At 42.3% G+C, this 17795-nt stretch overlaps 1 protein-coding gene across 3 annotated transcripts in view; it reads right to left on the bottom strand.

Moving 5' to 3' along the window:
* TLN2 (talin 2) overlaps window positions 1-17795 on the bottom strand; it is a 450451-nt gene that overhangs the window by 148069 nt on the left and 284587 nt on the right. For all 3 annotated transcript variants that reach the window (XM_067749188.1, XM_067749208.1, XM_067749197.1), the window contains exons 12-16: window positions 11535-11690; window positions 5664-5765; window positions 4844-4920; window positions 2112-2292; window positions 1095-1208 (exon numbers count right to left, since the gene is read on the bottom strand). In XM_067749188.1, the coding sequence (XP_067605289.1) occupies window positions 1095-1208; window positions 2112-2292; window positions 4844-4920; window positions 5664-5765; window positions 11535-11690 (630 nt within the window). The remainder of the gene's footprint in view (window positions 1-1094; window positions 1209-2111; window positions 2293-4843; window positions 4921-5663; window positions 5766-11534; window positions 11691-17795) is intronic.

The following is a 17795-nucleotide window of genomic DNA, read 5'->3' as shown; positions in this document are numbered from 1 at the left end:
CAAATTGTGTCTTGGTTCTGGCCCTACGAGGGTCAGGCAGTCTTAAAGCAGTGGTCTTCAACCCTGGCTGCATATTAGAATCACAATAGGGAGATGAAAACCCACTGATACCCAGGCCCCACCCACCGGCAACACTGATTTGTTTGGTCTGACCTGGGCCCTAGGCTTCGTCCTTAAAACTCCTCAGGTGATTTTTAACGTGTGAAGCAGGGCAGGGAAGGACAGTGATAGCCAGTGGTTTGCAAATGTGTACACAAAACAGTTAGGAACTTTACTAAAATGCAGATTCTGATTCAGAAGTTTGGGGTAAGGCCTAAGATTCTGTGCCTCTCGCAAGATCCTAAGTGCTGCCAATGCTGCTGGCCTGTGGATCACAATTTAAGGAGCAAGGGGCTAGACAATTTCATGCAGCAGCAGCTACAGGAAGGCAGCTAATCTGCCTCGCTGAAAAGCTCAATAGTAGTAAGCCAGTGGTTTGTGAAGCATGGTCTCTGAACAAGTAGCTGCAGCACCTGAGAACTTGCTGGAAATGCAAATTCTCAGGCCCCACCCCAGACCTACTGAGTCAGAAACAATGGGGGAGGGGCCCAGCAATCTGTTTTAGCAAGCCCTCTGAAAGACTGTGATGCTTGCTCAAGTGTGTGAACCATGGGTAAATACTAACAACAAACCCAGCTAATACTCACCGGGCTCTCACTACGTGTTAGGTGCGGGACTCAGAACTCCTTACATGATTGGATGGTTGGGTCTTCACAACAGCCCTACTCAGGGATGACAGAATGGAGGCTTAGAGAGAGTAAGCTGCCCAGATTCACACAGCCATTGAGCAGTAGAGCTGGAATCTGGGTCCAAATGATAAGACTCGAGTCCAAGTTCTTAGCCCTTATGGGGTACTGCCGACAGCCTGTAGCACCCTAGGATTGTCTCCTCCTGTGGTGCAGCCTAGAGATGGAGACTCCATCTCTTGAAAAAACATGGACTTCCAACTCACCTAGCTGGAGACAGAGATTCATCTCACTGAATCCAGCCAGAGCACAGAACCTCGTTTTCTGCCAGGGCAGAGACATCGAATAAAAACACTGAACAACACTTACCATATCCTGGCCGAGAGGCGGCAGGGAGTCAAGTTCACTGAGGTCGTCCTGGGCCTGCTGGACAGCGTGCATGCTCGTGTTGATGGTCCCCATGAGGGCCTGCTGGGCCGAGGTCTGCAAAGGCAGGTAACACAAGGGGTCACACCACATTCCTGGACTGGCAACACAGGCTCTACATGAGCAAGGAAAGTGGACCTGAGATCATGAGAAAGCAGCCCAGGGTATGTCTCAACAAACTGCCTGAACCAGCTCCTATTTCAACGGGGGGCCAGTAGGTATTATAATACATTAGTAGGACACTAAATATGAGTGTTTGCAATAGGGTGATTCTCATCAGCAGAGTGTGGAAAACAAGAAGGCTCAGGAAGAGTCCCTGCAGGGGAGCTCAGGGGACCCAATCCTTGAGTGCTCCGGACAGAAGGTCTCCTGCACAGGAATCACATGGGTGTGCTACATCAGAACTCTTCTTGGTAAATAAGATTCCACCCAAACCTACAGTCAACACGCTTCTCCACTCAAATCACCTCTGGACTTTAAGGCTCTTCTGCTTTCAAAAAGTTCTTGCCCCAAAGCATGGGATTCCAGAGCAGGCCTGAGAGAGGCCCCGAGTCAGGTAGACCAGCACAGCAGAAAGAACCAATGATCCGCTGGGGGGAAATGTGTGGATCGGAAGAAACTTGGTCTACTTCTAAGCCTCCCTGAGGGGTATCTGGGCCGATGAGCAGGCAGGGGAGCAGGGTCCTATCCCTCTCTCGCAAACCACGTGGAGAGGCCACTGGTCCTTGTCCAGCCCTAAAGGACACCTGTGGTCCTAGACAGGGCATTGCCAGAGCCACCCATTTAAAAGAAAACACACTGGGAATTAGGCATTGGGACTGCACAGCTGAAGAGCCAGGATTCAGACAGGAAGTAGTGAGAGTGAGGATGACACACACAACCTATCCCCAGGCTGGTGTGGCTCCCTGGACACCAAAGGCAGCATAGTGACGAGCAGGGCAAGTCCCCTGGTAGCCTCACCAGCGGGGGCATGTGGCCTCGGTGCATCTGTCCAACCATGACCTGCTGCTGTGGGGAGGGCATGCTTCCAACATTGAAGGTCTCAGGCCCGCTGGAGCCGGAGCGCATCACGGCCGGCAGTGCCACTGAACCATGCTCCACCTTCCCGGTGCGATTGAACTGCTGCTGCAAGATGGTGGACCTAGGGGGACAGACGCTTTGGTCACTGCGAGGTGGCCATTCACAGGGAGTGTAATAAGATACCACAGGTGTCACCAGTGTTCACTGCTTCATGCTATGGCAACCAGTTTCCAAGAAGCAAATACAGACAGAATTGTGAACGAAGTAGCAGCACTAAAATGTTTCAGCAGAACCCTGAGATGAATTAATCCTTTTATAATCAGTAATATAAATAACTACTCCCAGTGTATCTAGTTGATAGGTTCATGGCATTATGCTATTAGTTGTTCTTAAAAAGACACAAAAAATAATGATGTTCTAGGCATAAGTGAATGTTTTGGATACACTGATCTATTATTTTGTAAATTCTACCTGAAATAGCATTCATTCAACACCTTATCTACTGTGTGCCACGTTCTATTCTAAGCCCCGGGGACAGAGACCATTTATCCTTAGCTTGAAGGAAGAAGCGTGGAAAAGAACTTAAAATCTCCCACAGCTTAGCTCCCCTTCCCCAGGTCAAAAGCCATTGACCACAAAGGCTGTTTCAACACCTTAGAAACTTTGATGATTGGCAGACTTTGGCTCTCTTCCAGATCATTTCAACTTAAGTCTGGGAAGACTCCTAGGGCATCTAATAAAAAAAATTGTCAGTTTTTTTACTTCTTCATATTTTCCTAGAATGAGCAGTGAGTGTAAAGGACTTTGAGCATATGAAGGTAAGAATGTGAGGGTGGCACAGTTGCCTCATAGCCCAGTGGACAAACCCACAGGGAGAGTCCGGGGGAGTCTGCGGGGTGGGGGGGCAGGGGGGTGGGGTGGGGGGGCAGGGTTGCTGAGCAGCTGCATTAAGGCACAGCAGCCTCTGTCCCAGGTTTCTGGAACCACTGCAGGTCACTCCCTGTTGTCCAGGGCAAAGCTTGTGAGCCAAGCTAGGATTCCAAGCAACAGGCATCCACACAGCAACATTAACATCTGCGGAGGGGCTGGTACTAGGGAGGGTGGATCTATGGCTCCTCTCGGAGCTCAGCTGCATTGCAAGATCTCAGCCAATGTCTAATACAGGGCGAAGTGGAAGGTCTAGTGATGAGGAACTCCCCTGGACCACTCTACCTGCTTGCCATGACCAGACCGCACCATGATGCCGTCTGCATCAGTGGGGAGGGTCCCAGCACGCGGGGCTCAGACACTTACTGAGCTGCTCCTAGGAGAAGTTCAAGCACAGCAGAATCCTAGGAAGTGAACAGCTCACCCTATTAGGAAGTACTAGGTTACTAATGTCCATCTAATCGTCATTAATAATTTCAAGAAATGAAGGTCTTTTGCCAGAGGGTAGCAAGTAGTACTTGAAATGCACCACATCAAATTTGGTTCCAACTTGCGTACAAATAAGGGACAAACGGAAAAGCACCTTCAAGGGGATTATGATGCAAACTGTGAGAAAGTGTACAGAGTAGCAACATCAGAGAAACAATTCCTATTACTAGACAACTTCAACGTGGTGGAATATGCTCGAACTCTCTGGCAGTGCACTATAGGAGACATCAGAACACCTGAATCTGAGTCCTGGCTCTGCCACATGCACGCATCTCAACTAACCTCTAGGAGCTTTGGTTTCCTCATCTATGAACTGGGGATGATAAAATCTAGCCTACCTCTTCCACAAGGGGATGCTGCTGAGATCAAGTGAGACAGCAAGATGGACACACACAATAAAGTACAGACAAGAAAAGTTATTACTACAGTGCTCTATTTAACATCAAGGGAGTAGCTGAATAGGTTTTGGTCAACAAGTCTCCCTTATTAGATGTTACTTAATTTTAATAAATCTCAGTTTCCTCATTTATAAAATGGAGCTAAATTGAGATTATTCTGAATTTAAAATGATGATAATAGTAAACATTTATTATGTACCAGGGATTGTTTTATGTGCTTTATTAGTAACTCAATCATTAAATTCAAACTTATGAGGTAGTATGATCAATCATTATTCTCATTTTATAGATGAGATGAAAGAGACAGAGAAAATAAATTCATAATGTCCCCAAGGCCACACATTAGAAAACAGACCTCAGATTTGAACCCAGTAACTCTGGCTCCCGGGTCCATGTTCTTTTCTTGTTCCTCTGCTGCCTCATGACATATGTATCAAGCGTGGCAGGTAAAAGCATCCCATAAACAAAAACTCCTCTACCAGCTAGGCCCCTAGCCCAAAGGTACAGAATTAAACTCAGTCTCCAGGCTCTGATGATAATGATGCAGTTTATGAGATTTAAATCAGAAATTCAGAACAGGACTCATGAAGGCTCACTGTGTCTAAAGGTGGAATTACGCACTACATCCTGTTCAGTGTCTCCCTGAAGTCCCCAGCCACCGCTGTCCCAACAAGACACCCTCAACCCTGATGACAATGGTCTGGGGACCACACTTCGAGAAGCAAGACTCATCTATCTCATCCACTATCACCTCCTCCACGTGAGGGACTTCAGGGCAACAGCCCCAGAGCTGGCACGAGGAAACCTGCCCTGTATCCAGGGAGAAGCCAGTTCTCCAGTGTTCTTAACGATACTTACTTTTTGGGGGAAACGGACTCTTCTAACATAGTTGACTCCTCATCGCCCTCTAGTCCAAATCTATCTTTACTTTGTTTCTGAGGTAAAACAAGACAAAAACGAAAGTCAGCAGGTCTTGACACAAGACCCTTTTAAGAGGCCTTTTAAAATGAGCCACACAAGCAGATCTGTTAAGGTTTACCCCAAATTCGTTGTATTGGATAATTAATAAGTGATGGGTGAAACAAAGCAATAGTAATGAAAAAGAAATATATTATTTAATACAGAGAGATATATAATGTCTTCTGTGTAACAGTACTGCACAATTTTATACAGTTAAAATCAAGACATAGATATAAATATTCCGGTAGAACTTGGCTATTTTTGTGGGCTGTATCTTGAAGCCCTAGGAAAGGTATACCACTATGGCATATAACCCCCCATTAAAATAGGTTAAAAAAGAGAGAGAGAGAGAGAAGAAAGAAAAGGAATATCTTCAGATCCTAAAGCCAGTTTCTATAGAGGCCGGAAAGCATAACAATTATGTAGAGAGGAAGACGCTGAGGGGTTAGCCAGGCTCATTCATTAGCTAAATGATGCACTATTGCTCATGACTTGGCAGTCAATGACACAAATATGAGCTGCAGCAAAATCAGAAATCTCCTAGGATATGAGGTTAAAGACTTCACACTTAAGCAATCTTAATGTTAAAGATTCAATCAGTGAATCAAGTACTTTCCATGAGGTGCCTGCTTGCTTGTTTGTTTTTCAGGGAGCTTCATCACCTAAACTGAGTCTTTTAATAGAGAAGTGTTGTCCAATTTGCATCAGTATGAAATACCTTTTTGAGGATGATGTCAATGTAGCCTGCAATCAGCTGGGATATTTGCTCTCCCTCAGTGGTCTGTACTGAATAGTAGCTTTCCTGATACTCCCCAAAATCCTGGGGGGACAAAACCCACATTAGAAGAAATACAGCACATCAGCAGTTTTAAAGGTGAGGGGGTCCAGTTTTGGAACAGGTTCTGGCATGGATTCACTTTTTCTTGCTTGCCCCCTCTAAATACAACTGAACATCCTAAAATTTATTCAACAAGCAATGGTAAGGGGCTCTGAAAGCTGGAAAGGTAGACTGGCTGGTGACCTCAGGACCTGAAGAACCACAGTCTGAAGAGTTCTTGAGTTTTGTTTTAGATCCCATACCCCAAAGACTGGGTGCTGGAGAGGGCTGAAACTTGGAACGTCCAACGGTAAGTTCTCAAAAGCCTGTTCTCTTTGGCCAAGGGACCAGGAGAGGGGAAGCCCAACAGAGACCTAGTTGGGAGCCTCAAGCAGCTCCACAACCTAGGTTGTTGCTCACCAGCACCTGCAAAGCAGTGAAAGTCTGGCCATCCCAGGCCCTGCTCCACAACCCAGGCAGGCAGGTGATCTGGTCACTTTGCAGCAGTGGCCACAGTGAAGCCCTGTGTCTCCCTCCCCTCCACTCAGTGGCATAAGTAGATTCAGGCTCAGTAGCTTCTACCTCCCCTAACAAAGGTCAGCCAGCAATAGCAGGTGGCCCAAGGAAGTACCTTCTTCCCCCACACCCCGAGCACCAACAGGCTTTGAACAGGAACCCCAGCAGAGTCAGAAGTACAAAGCAATCCAGAATAGCAATGCAAGGGCTCAGAAAATAAACTGCCATTGCAAATCAAGTCCACAAAGACTTGAACACTAGAACACTACACACTAAACCTACAGCCAGAACACTACACACTAAACCTAAACAAGTTGACTGTCTGCTACAACAGAAGATATAAATAAGATCAAGAGTCTCCTATTATCATAATCAAAACATCTAGGATATAATTGAAAATCACTATTCATGTAAAGAACCAGGATAACTACAACGTAAAAAAAGATAATCAGGGCTTCCCTGGTGGCGCAGTGGTTGAGAGTCTGCCTGCCGATGCAGGGGACACAGGTTCGTGCCCCGGTCTGGGAAGATCCCACATGCCCTGTAGCAGCTAAGCCCGTGAGCCATGGCTGCTGAGCCTGCGCGTCCAGAGCCTGTGCTCCGCAACAGGAGAGGCCACAACAGTGAGAGGCCCGTGTACCGCAAAAAAAAAAAAAAAGATAATCAACTGAGGCCAATATTGAAATGAAGCAGATGTTGGAATTACCTGATGAGGAATTTTGATTTTGAATAATAAAATATGTTTCAATGCCCAATTAAAAATTCTCCCAAAACAAATGAAAACAATAGAAAGATTCAACGAAGAAACCCAAGTCATAAAAAGGAACCAAATTGAAATTTTAGAATTAAACAATACCATAACTGAAGTAGAATGCACAGGATATAAACAGTAGTATGGAAATGACAAAGAAAAGAATCAATAAACTTGAAAACAGATCAACAGAATTTAGTCAAGCGAAACAACAGGAAACAGACAAAATACAACAGAGCTTCAGGGGTCTGTGGAACAATTTACAAAAAGACCTAATGGGAGTTCCCTGGTTGCCTAGTGGTTAGGATTCTGGGCTTTCACTGCCACAGCCAGGGTTCAATTCCTGGCTGAGGAACTGAGATCACACAAGCTGTGTGGCATGGCAGGGGAAAAAAAAAAATATATATATATATATATATGAAAAGACCTAACATCCATATCATCAGAAATATGGAAGGAGAGTAGAGTGTGGGACACCCCCCCCCAAAAAAAAGTATTAAAAGAAATAATGGCTGAAAACGTCTCTAAATTAGTGAAAGATATAAACCTACAAATTCAAGAAGCTAAGCAAACCCAAAATAGAATCAACCTAAGAAACCCACCCCAAGAACTTTTGAAAACTAGAGAAAAGAAAAACTTAAAAACATCCATAGAAAAGCAACATATTACCTACAAAGGAATACCAATCCGATGACAGAAAATTTCTATTCTGAAACCACAGAGGCCAGAAAGAAGTAGAATGACACTTCTCGAGTGCTAAAAGAAAAGAACTGTGGATCTCAAATCCTGTATTTGGCAAAATTAACCTTCATGAATGAAGGGGATATAACATTCTCAGATGAAGGAAAACTAAGAATTTGTTGCTAGCAGACCTACCTTTAAAGAATGGCTAAAGAAAGCTCTCCAAACATAATGAAAATGAGAAAAGAAGACTGGGAACTTGAAAGAGAAAGAACAATGAGATGGATAAAAACAGAAGTAAATGTAATAGACTATCCTTCACCTCATGAGTTTTCTTCAGTTTTATTTTATGGTTGAAGCAAAAGCTGTAACACCATCTCACGTAGTGGTCAATGTATACAGAAGAAATATTTAAACAATTATACTCAAAAAGTGTGGCGTGTAAACAGACCTAAATGGAAGTAAAGTTTTTATATTTTATTTGAAGTGGTGAAACATTGATGCTAGTAGGTGGTAATTAATTTCAGACATATATAATAGTATCTAGAATAACTACTAAGAGCACTATGCAAAGAAATATGCTCAAAAAGATTATAAATAAAAATGGAGGGCTTCCCTGGTGGCGCAGTGGTTGAGAGTCCGCCTGCCGATGCAGGGGACATGGGTTCGTGCCCCGGTCCGGGGGGATCCCGCATGCTGCGGAGCGGCTGGGCCCGTGAGCCATGGCCGCTGGGCCTGCGCGTCCGGAGCCTGTGCTCTGCAGCGGGAGAGGCCACAGCGGTGAGAGGCCGGCGTACCGCAAAAAAAAAAAAAAAAAAAAAAAAATGGAGGGGCTTCCCTGGTGGTGCAGTGGTTGAGAGTCTGCCTGTCAGTGCAGGGGATACGGGTTCGAGCCCTGGTCTGGGAGGATCCCACATGCCGTGGAGCAACTAGGCCCGTGAACCACAACTACTGAGCCTGCATGTCTGAAGCCTGTGCTCCACAACAGGAGAGGCCGCTGCAGTGAGAGGCCCGCACACTGCGATGAAGAGTGGTCCCCACTTGCCACAACTGGAGAAAGCCCTCGCACAGAAACGAAGACCCAACATAGCCAAAATTAAATAAAAAATAAATTTATAAAAGAAAACTCTGGTGAAGCCTTTAAAAAAAAAAAAGGAACTCTAGGGACTTCCCTGGTGGCACGGTGGTTAGGAATCCACCTGCCAATGCAGGGGACACAGGTTCGAGCCCTGGCCTGGGAAGATCCCACATGCCGCGGAGCAACTAAGCCCCGTGCGTCACAACTACTAAGCCTGCGCTCTAGAGGCCATGAGCCACAACTACTGAGCCCACGTACCACAACTACTGAACCCCACGTGCCTAGAGCCTGTTCTCTGCAACAAGAGAAGCCACCACAATGAGAAGACCGCTCACTGCAACAAAGAGTAGCCCCAGCTCGCCGCAACTAGAGAAAGCCCACGTGCAGCAACGAAGACCCAATGCAGCCAAAAATTAATTCATGAAAAAAAATTTTAAAAAAATGGAACTCTAAAAAAATGTTCAAGTAACCCACAGGAAGGCAAGAAAAATAGAGAATAAAATAAACAAAAAAAAAATAAAATGGTAGACATAATACCTAACATATTAATAATTAGCTTAAAAGATAATTGGCCTAAATACATTGATTACAAGAGTGAATTTTAATAAAAAGCACAACCCAACTCCATGCTCTCTACATGAAATTCATTTAAAACCTAACAATATAACTAGGTTTAAAGTAAAAGGGTAGAAAAAATATAACATTCAAACACCTAATTTAAAAAAGCATGAGTGGCTATACCAATGTAAGATAAAGCAAACTGCAGAGCAAAATCTTTACTATGAACAAAAGAACATAATGATAGAACAATTTCTCCATTAAGAACATAGCATAATCTTAAATGTACAGATACAGAACAGCAGAGCTTCAAAATACATGAAACAAAAACTGATAGAGATGAAAGGAGAAATAGAAAAAATCCCCAATTGCTGTTGGGAACTTCACTCTCAGGAATTGTTAGAATTACTAGACAGAAAATTAACAAGGATATGTAAGACTGAAATACCACCAACAGCTAACAGGATCTAACTGGCATTTATAGGACACTACACCCAACAGCAGAATGCACATTCTTTTCAAGCACTCATGGAACATTCTCCAAGAATGATCATATCCCTGTGATATAAAACAAACCTTAAAATTCTACAGATTGAAATCATACAAAGTATGTTCCATGAACATTAACAGAATCACAGTACATCTCATTGACCATAAGAGAAACAAACTAAAACTCAATAACAGAAAGACAACAGGAAAATCTCTAAACACTTGTATATTAAATTAAAGCTGGGTAGGAAGGAAAGAAACTTTACAGGTTATAAGCTTTAATCCAACTTCAGCAAAAACATTGATATTTGTTCTCTCTTTCGCTTCAGGTAGTTACTGCAATTCGCAACAGTTTTTAATAACTTTTTGTTTTTAAAAAAGCAGTACTTGGGTCTAGCTTAAAAAGACCAATAGTATCAAAATGTATATAACAAAACATACCTATGCCTGCCCTACCCATTCCCACCTTCACTTTCCATCCCCCATGCAACTACTTTGAATCCTTTTTAGCAATTTCTTCTAGTATTTCTAAATAACATATTTATATTGATTTCTTGATTTTTCTATTTTAGAAATTATCCACAATTACCTACAATGGAAGATGAGAACTTAGTTCACTAAGCGTGAACACCTACTTTTTAAGGGCCATGTGGATACAGCTGTTACAGGAAAGAAGGTATGTTTTCTGAAGATTCCTCCCAACTGGCAAGAGTCTATCAATCAATGATCAAATTAGATAACTAATACTCGCACCAAGGCCCCTTCCTTATACCTTTTTTCTGATGCCCTATTATAAGATCTTGCCTAGATGCAGTTATTTCAAGTGTTCACAAGAGCTGGAGAATAGTACAATTCAGGAGTGCTGAAGAAATTCACAAATGTCAACACTTTCTGATTTCTCTTATGGCTCGATATGTGCTACAAAATAATTGCCCTACCAATTCTCACATACCAATGTGGCTGGCTACAGTTAAGGCCACATGGTATACTCTGTTAAGAGCAGATACTGAGATTGGGAGGAAGAATTCAGAGGTTTAAAGGTCTGGAACAAATATTCTCCCTACTTTCCATGTATTTCACTTTGAGCATTTTATTATCATCGTCTCATTTGATTATGACAACTCTGTGAAACAGGTATTACTACCCCCATTTCACAGCTGAGGACATTAAGGCTCAGAGAGGAGAAGTAACTTGAGCAAGGGCACAGAGCTGGGAATGAAAGCTGATTTCGAACGCTACCCCACAGTCTATGCTATTTCCACCATACAACAATGTTCTCTTCATAGGCAGGCTGGGAAAACACAGCTTGGCAAGTTGTCACAATTCTTAGGAACTTCTAAAACAACTAGAGATGAGGAGGGAGCCTTTGTACGGGCCTCAGGGCGTTATAAAGTTGCATTTTAGGGTATACTAGGCATGGCATCAGGACTACAGAGACTAAGAATCATCCTTGACTGGCTCTTTCTAATTAAAGAACTCAGACAGACTTAGAGCACTAGAGAGGAAGAGGTGGCCAATGAGACCCAGCTCTCAGACATCTCGCTCACTTCTGGACCAGTGCCCACCCCTGCCTTCGTGGACCCCCACCATCTGTCCCTCTCCAAGGGCAGGGAAACGCAATGGGCTTGTATTGTTTCCCTGCCCCACGATATCACCCAAGGCCATGCTGGCCCACTCACTGCCTTCAGCCAGTCCCTACCAGTGTGAAGCTCTTGGGTGAGGCTGCCCAGCGCTTGACTGTGGTGAGTGGCCACTCCTGCAGCACTTCCTTGGTCTTTTCATCCACGCGCATCACCGAGTCCTTGGTGATCCCCAGCAGGCGAGGCACCAGTTTGTTCTTGCCTTTCATCTTTTCCTGAAACAGGAGGTACCAAGAGTCAGTGCTCTTCCTCTGAATACATCTGATTTTTCCAAGTTATCAGTGATTTCGTGATGTTTTACCTACGGTCAACCTACAACACTGTGTTTTGAAAACCGGCAGGGCTATCGGAAAACCAGAATTTTAAGACTAGATAAATGACTCATAAATTAAAGGAATGGAAGCTAAAACAGAGCCATCAGAAGACTGGAAGGATCCACAAAGGCACACTTCCTGGAGAGAGATACTGTCCAGGAGGGCAGGTTGCTCCAAAAACAGAGATTGTGACAGAAAAAAGATATGCAGAGAAAAAGAAGTTAGAGTGAACTCCAAATATTATCACTTCCAGTAGCCACCTCAGTGAGTAACAAAAAAGGGTTAATGTGGAATTTAAATACGGCACTTTAGCTGTTTAGAATTAACTACAACTGCCAGAGTAGCATCTTCTCAATACTAAACACAGCCTTTTTTTTTTTTTTCATAATCACTGAAATATATTTCCATTTGGGTTCTTCATTTTGGTATTTTTTATGTGTATCTACTGACTCTTAAAATATTTTATGATTAGTTTTAATAAGTTTTTAAAGAAACAGTCATCATGCCTATTAAAATAATGAATCCCTACCTCACACTCATGCCACAAGAAATCCAAAAAAGGTAAATCATTTAGGAAGAACACACAGTTGGATATTTTTGTGATTTCTCAGGGGGAAATGACTTCTTAGCACAAAAGCTAACATAAAAAAATAACTAAAGGAAAAGATTAATAGCTTTAACTATAAAATATATGGACTTTGATACATTTTTTTAAAAAAGAAAGAAAGAGTGGGAGAAAAAGAAAGAGACCTCACCATAAAGAAATTAAAAGGCAAATGACTGGGGAATAAATATCTACAACAAATAGTATGATAAAAGATTTCATACACTTCATATACTAAAGGTTATCATAAATCATCAAACATAAGTGGTAAAGAACATGAACAGAAAATGTTTAAATAAGTAACTAGATAATAAGCAATAAGATAAATTTTCATGTATATGTAATAGTTTTTTAAAAAACTTAATACTCAATTAAAGAAGGTATGAAGGGGGACCACTACTCGTGGGCATTTAAAATAGCAAAGGCTTTATGGAAGAAAAGCTTTAAAATTCAAAGCTTTAAGATTCAAAGCTTTAAAAATGTTTCTACTTTTAACCCAACTTGCTTTTCAAAACTTATTCAAAAAGAACTTATAAATGTGTATAAAGATTATGCTGCAAGAAGGATCAACTAGAGTTTATCACAGTGAAAAACTAGAAATAACCAACAAAGTTCAACCACAAGAGATATGATAAATAAATTATGGTACATCCAAATAATAGACTACAACTCTTAAAAATCATATTATAGGAAAACAAGTGGATTCATAATAAAAATTCATTCACATTAAAAAATTAAAAAGTCGACTGTACAACATGATCCTACATGAAATAAAATTTTAAATAGAATTTTCAGAAAATTCATTATATGACAAAATGGTGCCAATGATCATCTCGTACAATTTGTATTTTTTCACGTGCTTTCCCTTTTTCGAAAAACTTAATACACGTTCCTATTGTTGTCAGGAGAAAAACAAACTTTTCAAACAATATCTGCAGAAACCTAGCAATGCCCAAACCACTATTACCAGAGGAATACATATATAAATTAGCACAAAGTACGCAAGTATACACGGGTGTGTGTACAAGGAGACAGGCACTTAAAACAAGCCAGGAGTGTGACAGATACTTAAAAATCATTATCCATTAATTTTCAGAGCATCACCCAAATGCTGGCGGCGGTGGCATCAGCATCATGCCAGTCTTGAAATGAAGGAACCAGCGACTTGCCCACGGCAAACAGTAGTAAGTGATAAAGCCAGGATTAGAACACAGATTTCAGCAGCTCAAAAACATCTCTGACTTCAAAAAAGACTGTCTACCACAGTATACTACTTCTGATGGAAGCAATTAGAGAAAAGGCAAGAACACTCCTCCCAGCCCCTGTGGGCAGTTCATAAACCGTCAAACAGTGAAGGTCACGGCACACCTCCAGTTTCCTCCCAAGAGGAGGAGATAAAGGCATTAGGAATCTGTGTGGGTGTCTGAGGAGGGGAATATGGCACTGTAAGGACCTCCGAGTTAGGAAAAACTCAGAGAAGAGTCAGATCCTTTGTGGAGAGGCCATTTCCACCAGGGGTGATATCAGCGCAGGGTGGACCATGCCAGTACACATCACTTGGCTTCAGGAGCCACAAAGATTTACGTGGAGAGGTTCCAGGCGGCTAGTTTAGTCACACAGGGTTGGTACCAGCCCAGCTGCTGGCACCAGGAAGGGGATCAGAAATAAAATATGGTTTGCAGCTGTTTCCTTCCTCCTTTCAAATCTGTACTTCCCCAGTGAGGGGCTTTGGGGTGAGGGAATACAGGATAGTGATGGATTGCCCTGACTCCTGTCGAGATGGTTCTGGCCTGGGAGAGGAAACCAGAGTGAACAAGCAAACAACTTACAGTGGGCATTCCATTAGAAGGTCACGACTACGGGGGAAGGGTATATAAGGAACTCAGAAAATACTGTCACTCAGCAACAGAGACCACCATCAAGGGACACAATTAATTCAGTGCCTACCCGCAAAATGCAGAGCAGCTGGAGAAAGTTAAAACAGCGAGGGGCTCGGCTCTGTGCTAGTGATATAAGGGGCTCCCCTGACAGAGGACCTGCCTTAGACCCTCAGTGGCAGACCTGTATGATAGAAGGTCCAGAGGCAATAAGGGTCCCCCTTCCTCTCCAAATCTCGAATCTCAGTCCACTCTACACGTCTCCTTTCCAGTCTTCCAACTACAGACACCAGCATCCTTTATCTCCAGGAGAAGCAATTAGGCTAGGCAGGATGCAGTGAAGACCCGTCTCTCTCATGCAGACACACGCAGACTGTGGGTGTGAGTTTGCCAGCTACCTAGCAACTTCTCTCTCGAGGCAGTCCTCATCAGGTTGGTTTTGTTTTGAGGATGTGTCGCGCTCACATGACTTACAGGCAGGAGAAGGTATGTATTCTACCAAGGAAAGTCAGGATCTACTAATAAGCCCTGCCGCTCCTCTTTCAAGCACATCTCAACCATTACTGTGGGTTCGGTCCTGGCAGCTGGCTGTTATCAATCCTGCTCAGCCTCGGGCTCTTCTCACAGGTGTGGATATTGGCTGATTCTGACATCACCTGTGCCTTACATCAGATTCGGACTTGGGTGGAGGGATGCCAGTGGGCTAAGCGTTGGGCATGCTTTGGCTCTAAGCCCAACTTCAATGTGGCCTAAGCCTGTGATCCAGCTGTGCTCACCAGAGTTCTCTACTGGCTTCCTGCCAAAGTGCTGCCTTGTGTGCTTTGTTGTGTCATCAGTATGCTTTTTTCTTTTAGGAGCATGGCAGAAAGGGATGGCTGCTCCAAAACAAAATGGTGCTAAAGACCCTGTTCATTAGCCATTTCTCTGCCTAAAACAACTGGCAATCCATGTTGATTTAATTCATGATTCTGAGATGCTCTGAATGCCCTCTGTGATGTTTTTACATTTGAGGGGAGAAGAGGCTCAGCTCCCAAGGTATCTAACCGTCAAGGCTCTGGTTGTGGTTGCAGGGAAGGTTAAAGGCAAGTTTATAACTCAGAAGGTTTCCACAAGGGTTTCCGGGAAAGAAACAAGATTCTTTGCAAGTCATGGGAAATGGCTTACCGTTCCTTATGGGGTTCTGAAAAACTTATCAAGATAAACTGCAAAAGATTTCAATGAAAGAGGAAGACTGTAGATGTTTACAGCTCCCATTTATTGAGATCATTTGTGCAACAGTCCCCTTTTCTATATGACGTCCTTTAACCTCACAAAAACTCAGCACTCTAGGTGAGCAAGCTGAACTTTAGAGATGGAAGGTAAAGTAACTTATCGAAGGTCAAACTAAGTGGCAAAGCCAGAATTCCAAACCCAGGTCCCAGGTCTTTCTTTTCGAAGGATATGTTCTTAGCCACTGAGAACACTGCCACATAACAGGCTTATTACAGACATCCTCTCTATTGGGGTCAGCAAACTATGGCAGGTACTAAATGCAGTTTTCTGCTCCCCCCGGCACCTCTTTTTTGGCCTGAGAGCTAAGAGTGAATTTTCTATTTTCAAATGGTTGAAAAAAAAAATTAAGAGTAATAATACTTCATGAAACATGAAAATTATATGAAACTGAAATTTCACAATCCATAAATAAAGCTTTACAGAAACACACCATGCTCATTTATTTATATATTGCCTACTGATTTCAGGATACGAGCACAGAGATGAGTGGTTCGACTAGCAAAGGTTAAGATATTGACTACCTGGGCCCTTTACTAAAAAGTTTGCCAACCCCTGCTCTGTATCATGAACTCTAAAAGCTAATGGAAAGTTGGAGGACTCAAGGGCCAGGAATTAGGGAATTGTGAAGAGGGTTGAGGAGTTGGGATAACCTAGAATGTATCAAATATCCCTACATTCCAGCTACTACATTTCTTTACATACATTACCTCACTTAATCTTCATTAGAGCTCTGTAAAGAATTACCATTCCCATTTTTCACATGAAGAAACTGAGGTTTCAGAAGGTTAAGGATGTCTCTCCAAGTCACGAGTTTCTGTCATTTCTCACATAGGCAATATTGCATCAAGAATTCTAGGCCAGTCTTTCCGACTCCAACACCCAAGCACTTTCTCTTATAACAATATAAAATACAGTATGAAGTACCCTTGAACCACATGGGTTTGAACCAGGTGAGTCCACTTCTTTTCAATAGCTAATACTATAGAACTACATGATCCATACAGGTTGAATCCACAAATGTGGAACCGTGAATACAGACAAACTGCATGTACAGAGGGCCAACTGTAAGTTATACGCGGATTTTGGACCGCGCAAAGGGTCGATGCCCGCTAACCCCCATGTTGTTCAAGGCTCAACTGCATAATGCTCTGAATATTAGGACAAGATGTACACAGATACAGAGGAAAATATGATGGAAGGACCTATAAACATATCAAACTAGTTCTCTCACAATATATACTGATCTGAAGGCCATGTGGTATGATTAAGTGTGTTTAATATCAATATTTACATTTTATAAATTATGATTTCATTGACTTATTTAATTTAGGATTTCAAATAGTCTATCTAAGTAGTGAATTAATCACTTTTAACGTACTTCTTAAATTATGCCAATGAACTTCCTTCACAATTTAATGGTATGTTCAGATTGCGGGGTCTAGAGAAATCTGTTACTTATGCCTTTAAAACACATACTGTCCCTTACCCAAACAATTTTGTGTGTGTATGTGCTATTCTGTGTGTGATGTCTTTTAACCATATATTCTAAATGGTTGCACTTATTTATACACACACAGGTTATTTCATGCTGCTGACATATGTGTTGTAAATTTACCTGCTCTATTCACTGAATTTAAAAATAAACCTAAAAATTAAAATGACTGTATATTGTTATAACATGTATAAGGATCTGCACACTGAAAATTACAAAATGTTGATGAAAGAAATCAAAGAGGATCTACTATCATGTTTATGGATTGAAAAACTCAACATAGTTAAGTTATCAATTCTCCCCCAATTGATCTATAAATTCAATGCAGTGCCTATCAAAATCCCAGCTAAGTTTTTTGTAGATACAGACAACCTTGTTCTAAAGTGTTCATGGAAAGGCAAAGGACCTAAATTAGCTAAAACAATTTCGAAAAAGAAGAAAAAAGTAAAGAGAATCATTCAACTTGATGTTAACGCTTACTATATAGCTAAAGTGATCAGGACAGTGTGATTATCAGTGGAAGGACCAACACAAATCAATAGAACAGAATAGAAATAGAAATAGATTCATAGCAATGTATTCAAATGAATTTTGACAAGGATACAGAAAAAATCCAGTGGAGGAAGGATAGCCCTTTCAAAAAACAGTGCTGGGGCAACTGGACATCCATAGGCCAAAAATGAACCTTGACCTAAAAACCTCACATCTTATACAAAACAAACTCAAGTGGGGACTTCCCTGGTGGTCCAGTGGTTAACAAT

This window comes from Pseudorca crassidens, chromosome 1 (assembly GCF_039906515.1).
Source record: "Pseudorca crassidens isolate mPseCra1 chromosome 1, mPseCra1.hap1, whole genome shotgun sequence".
In the NCBI taxonomy this organism is placed as follows: Eukaryota; Metazoa; Chordata; class Mammalia; order Artiodactyla; family Delphinidae; genus Pseudorca; species Pseudorca crassidens.
This window is presented reverse-complemented; position numbering and strand designations above follow the sequence as displayed.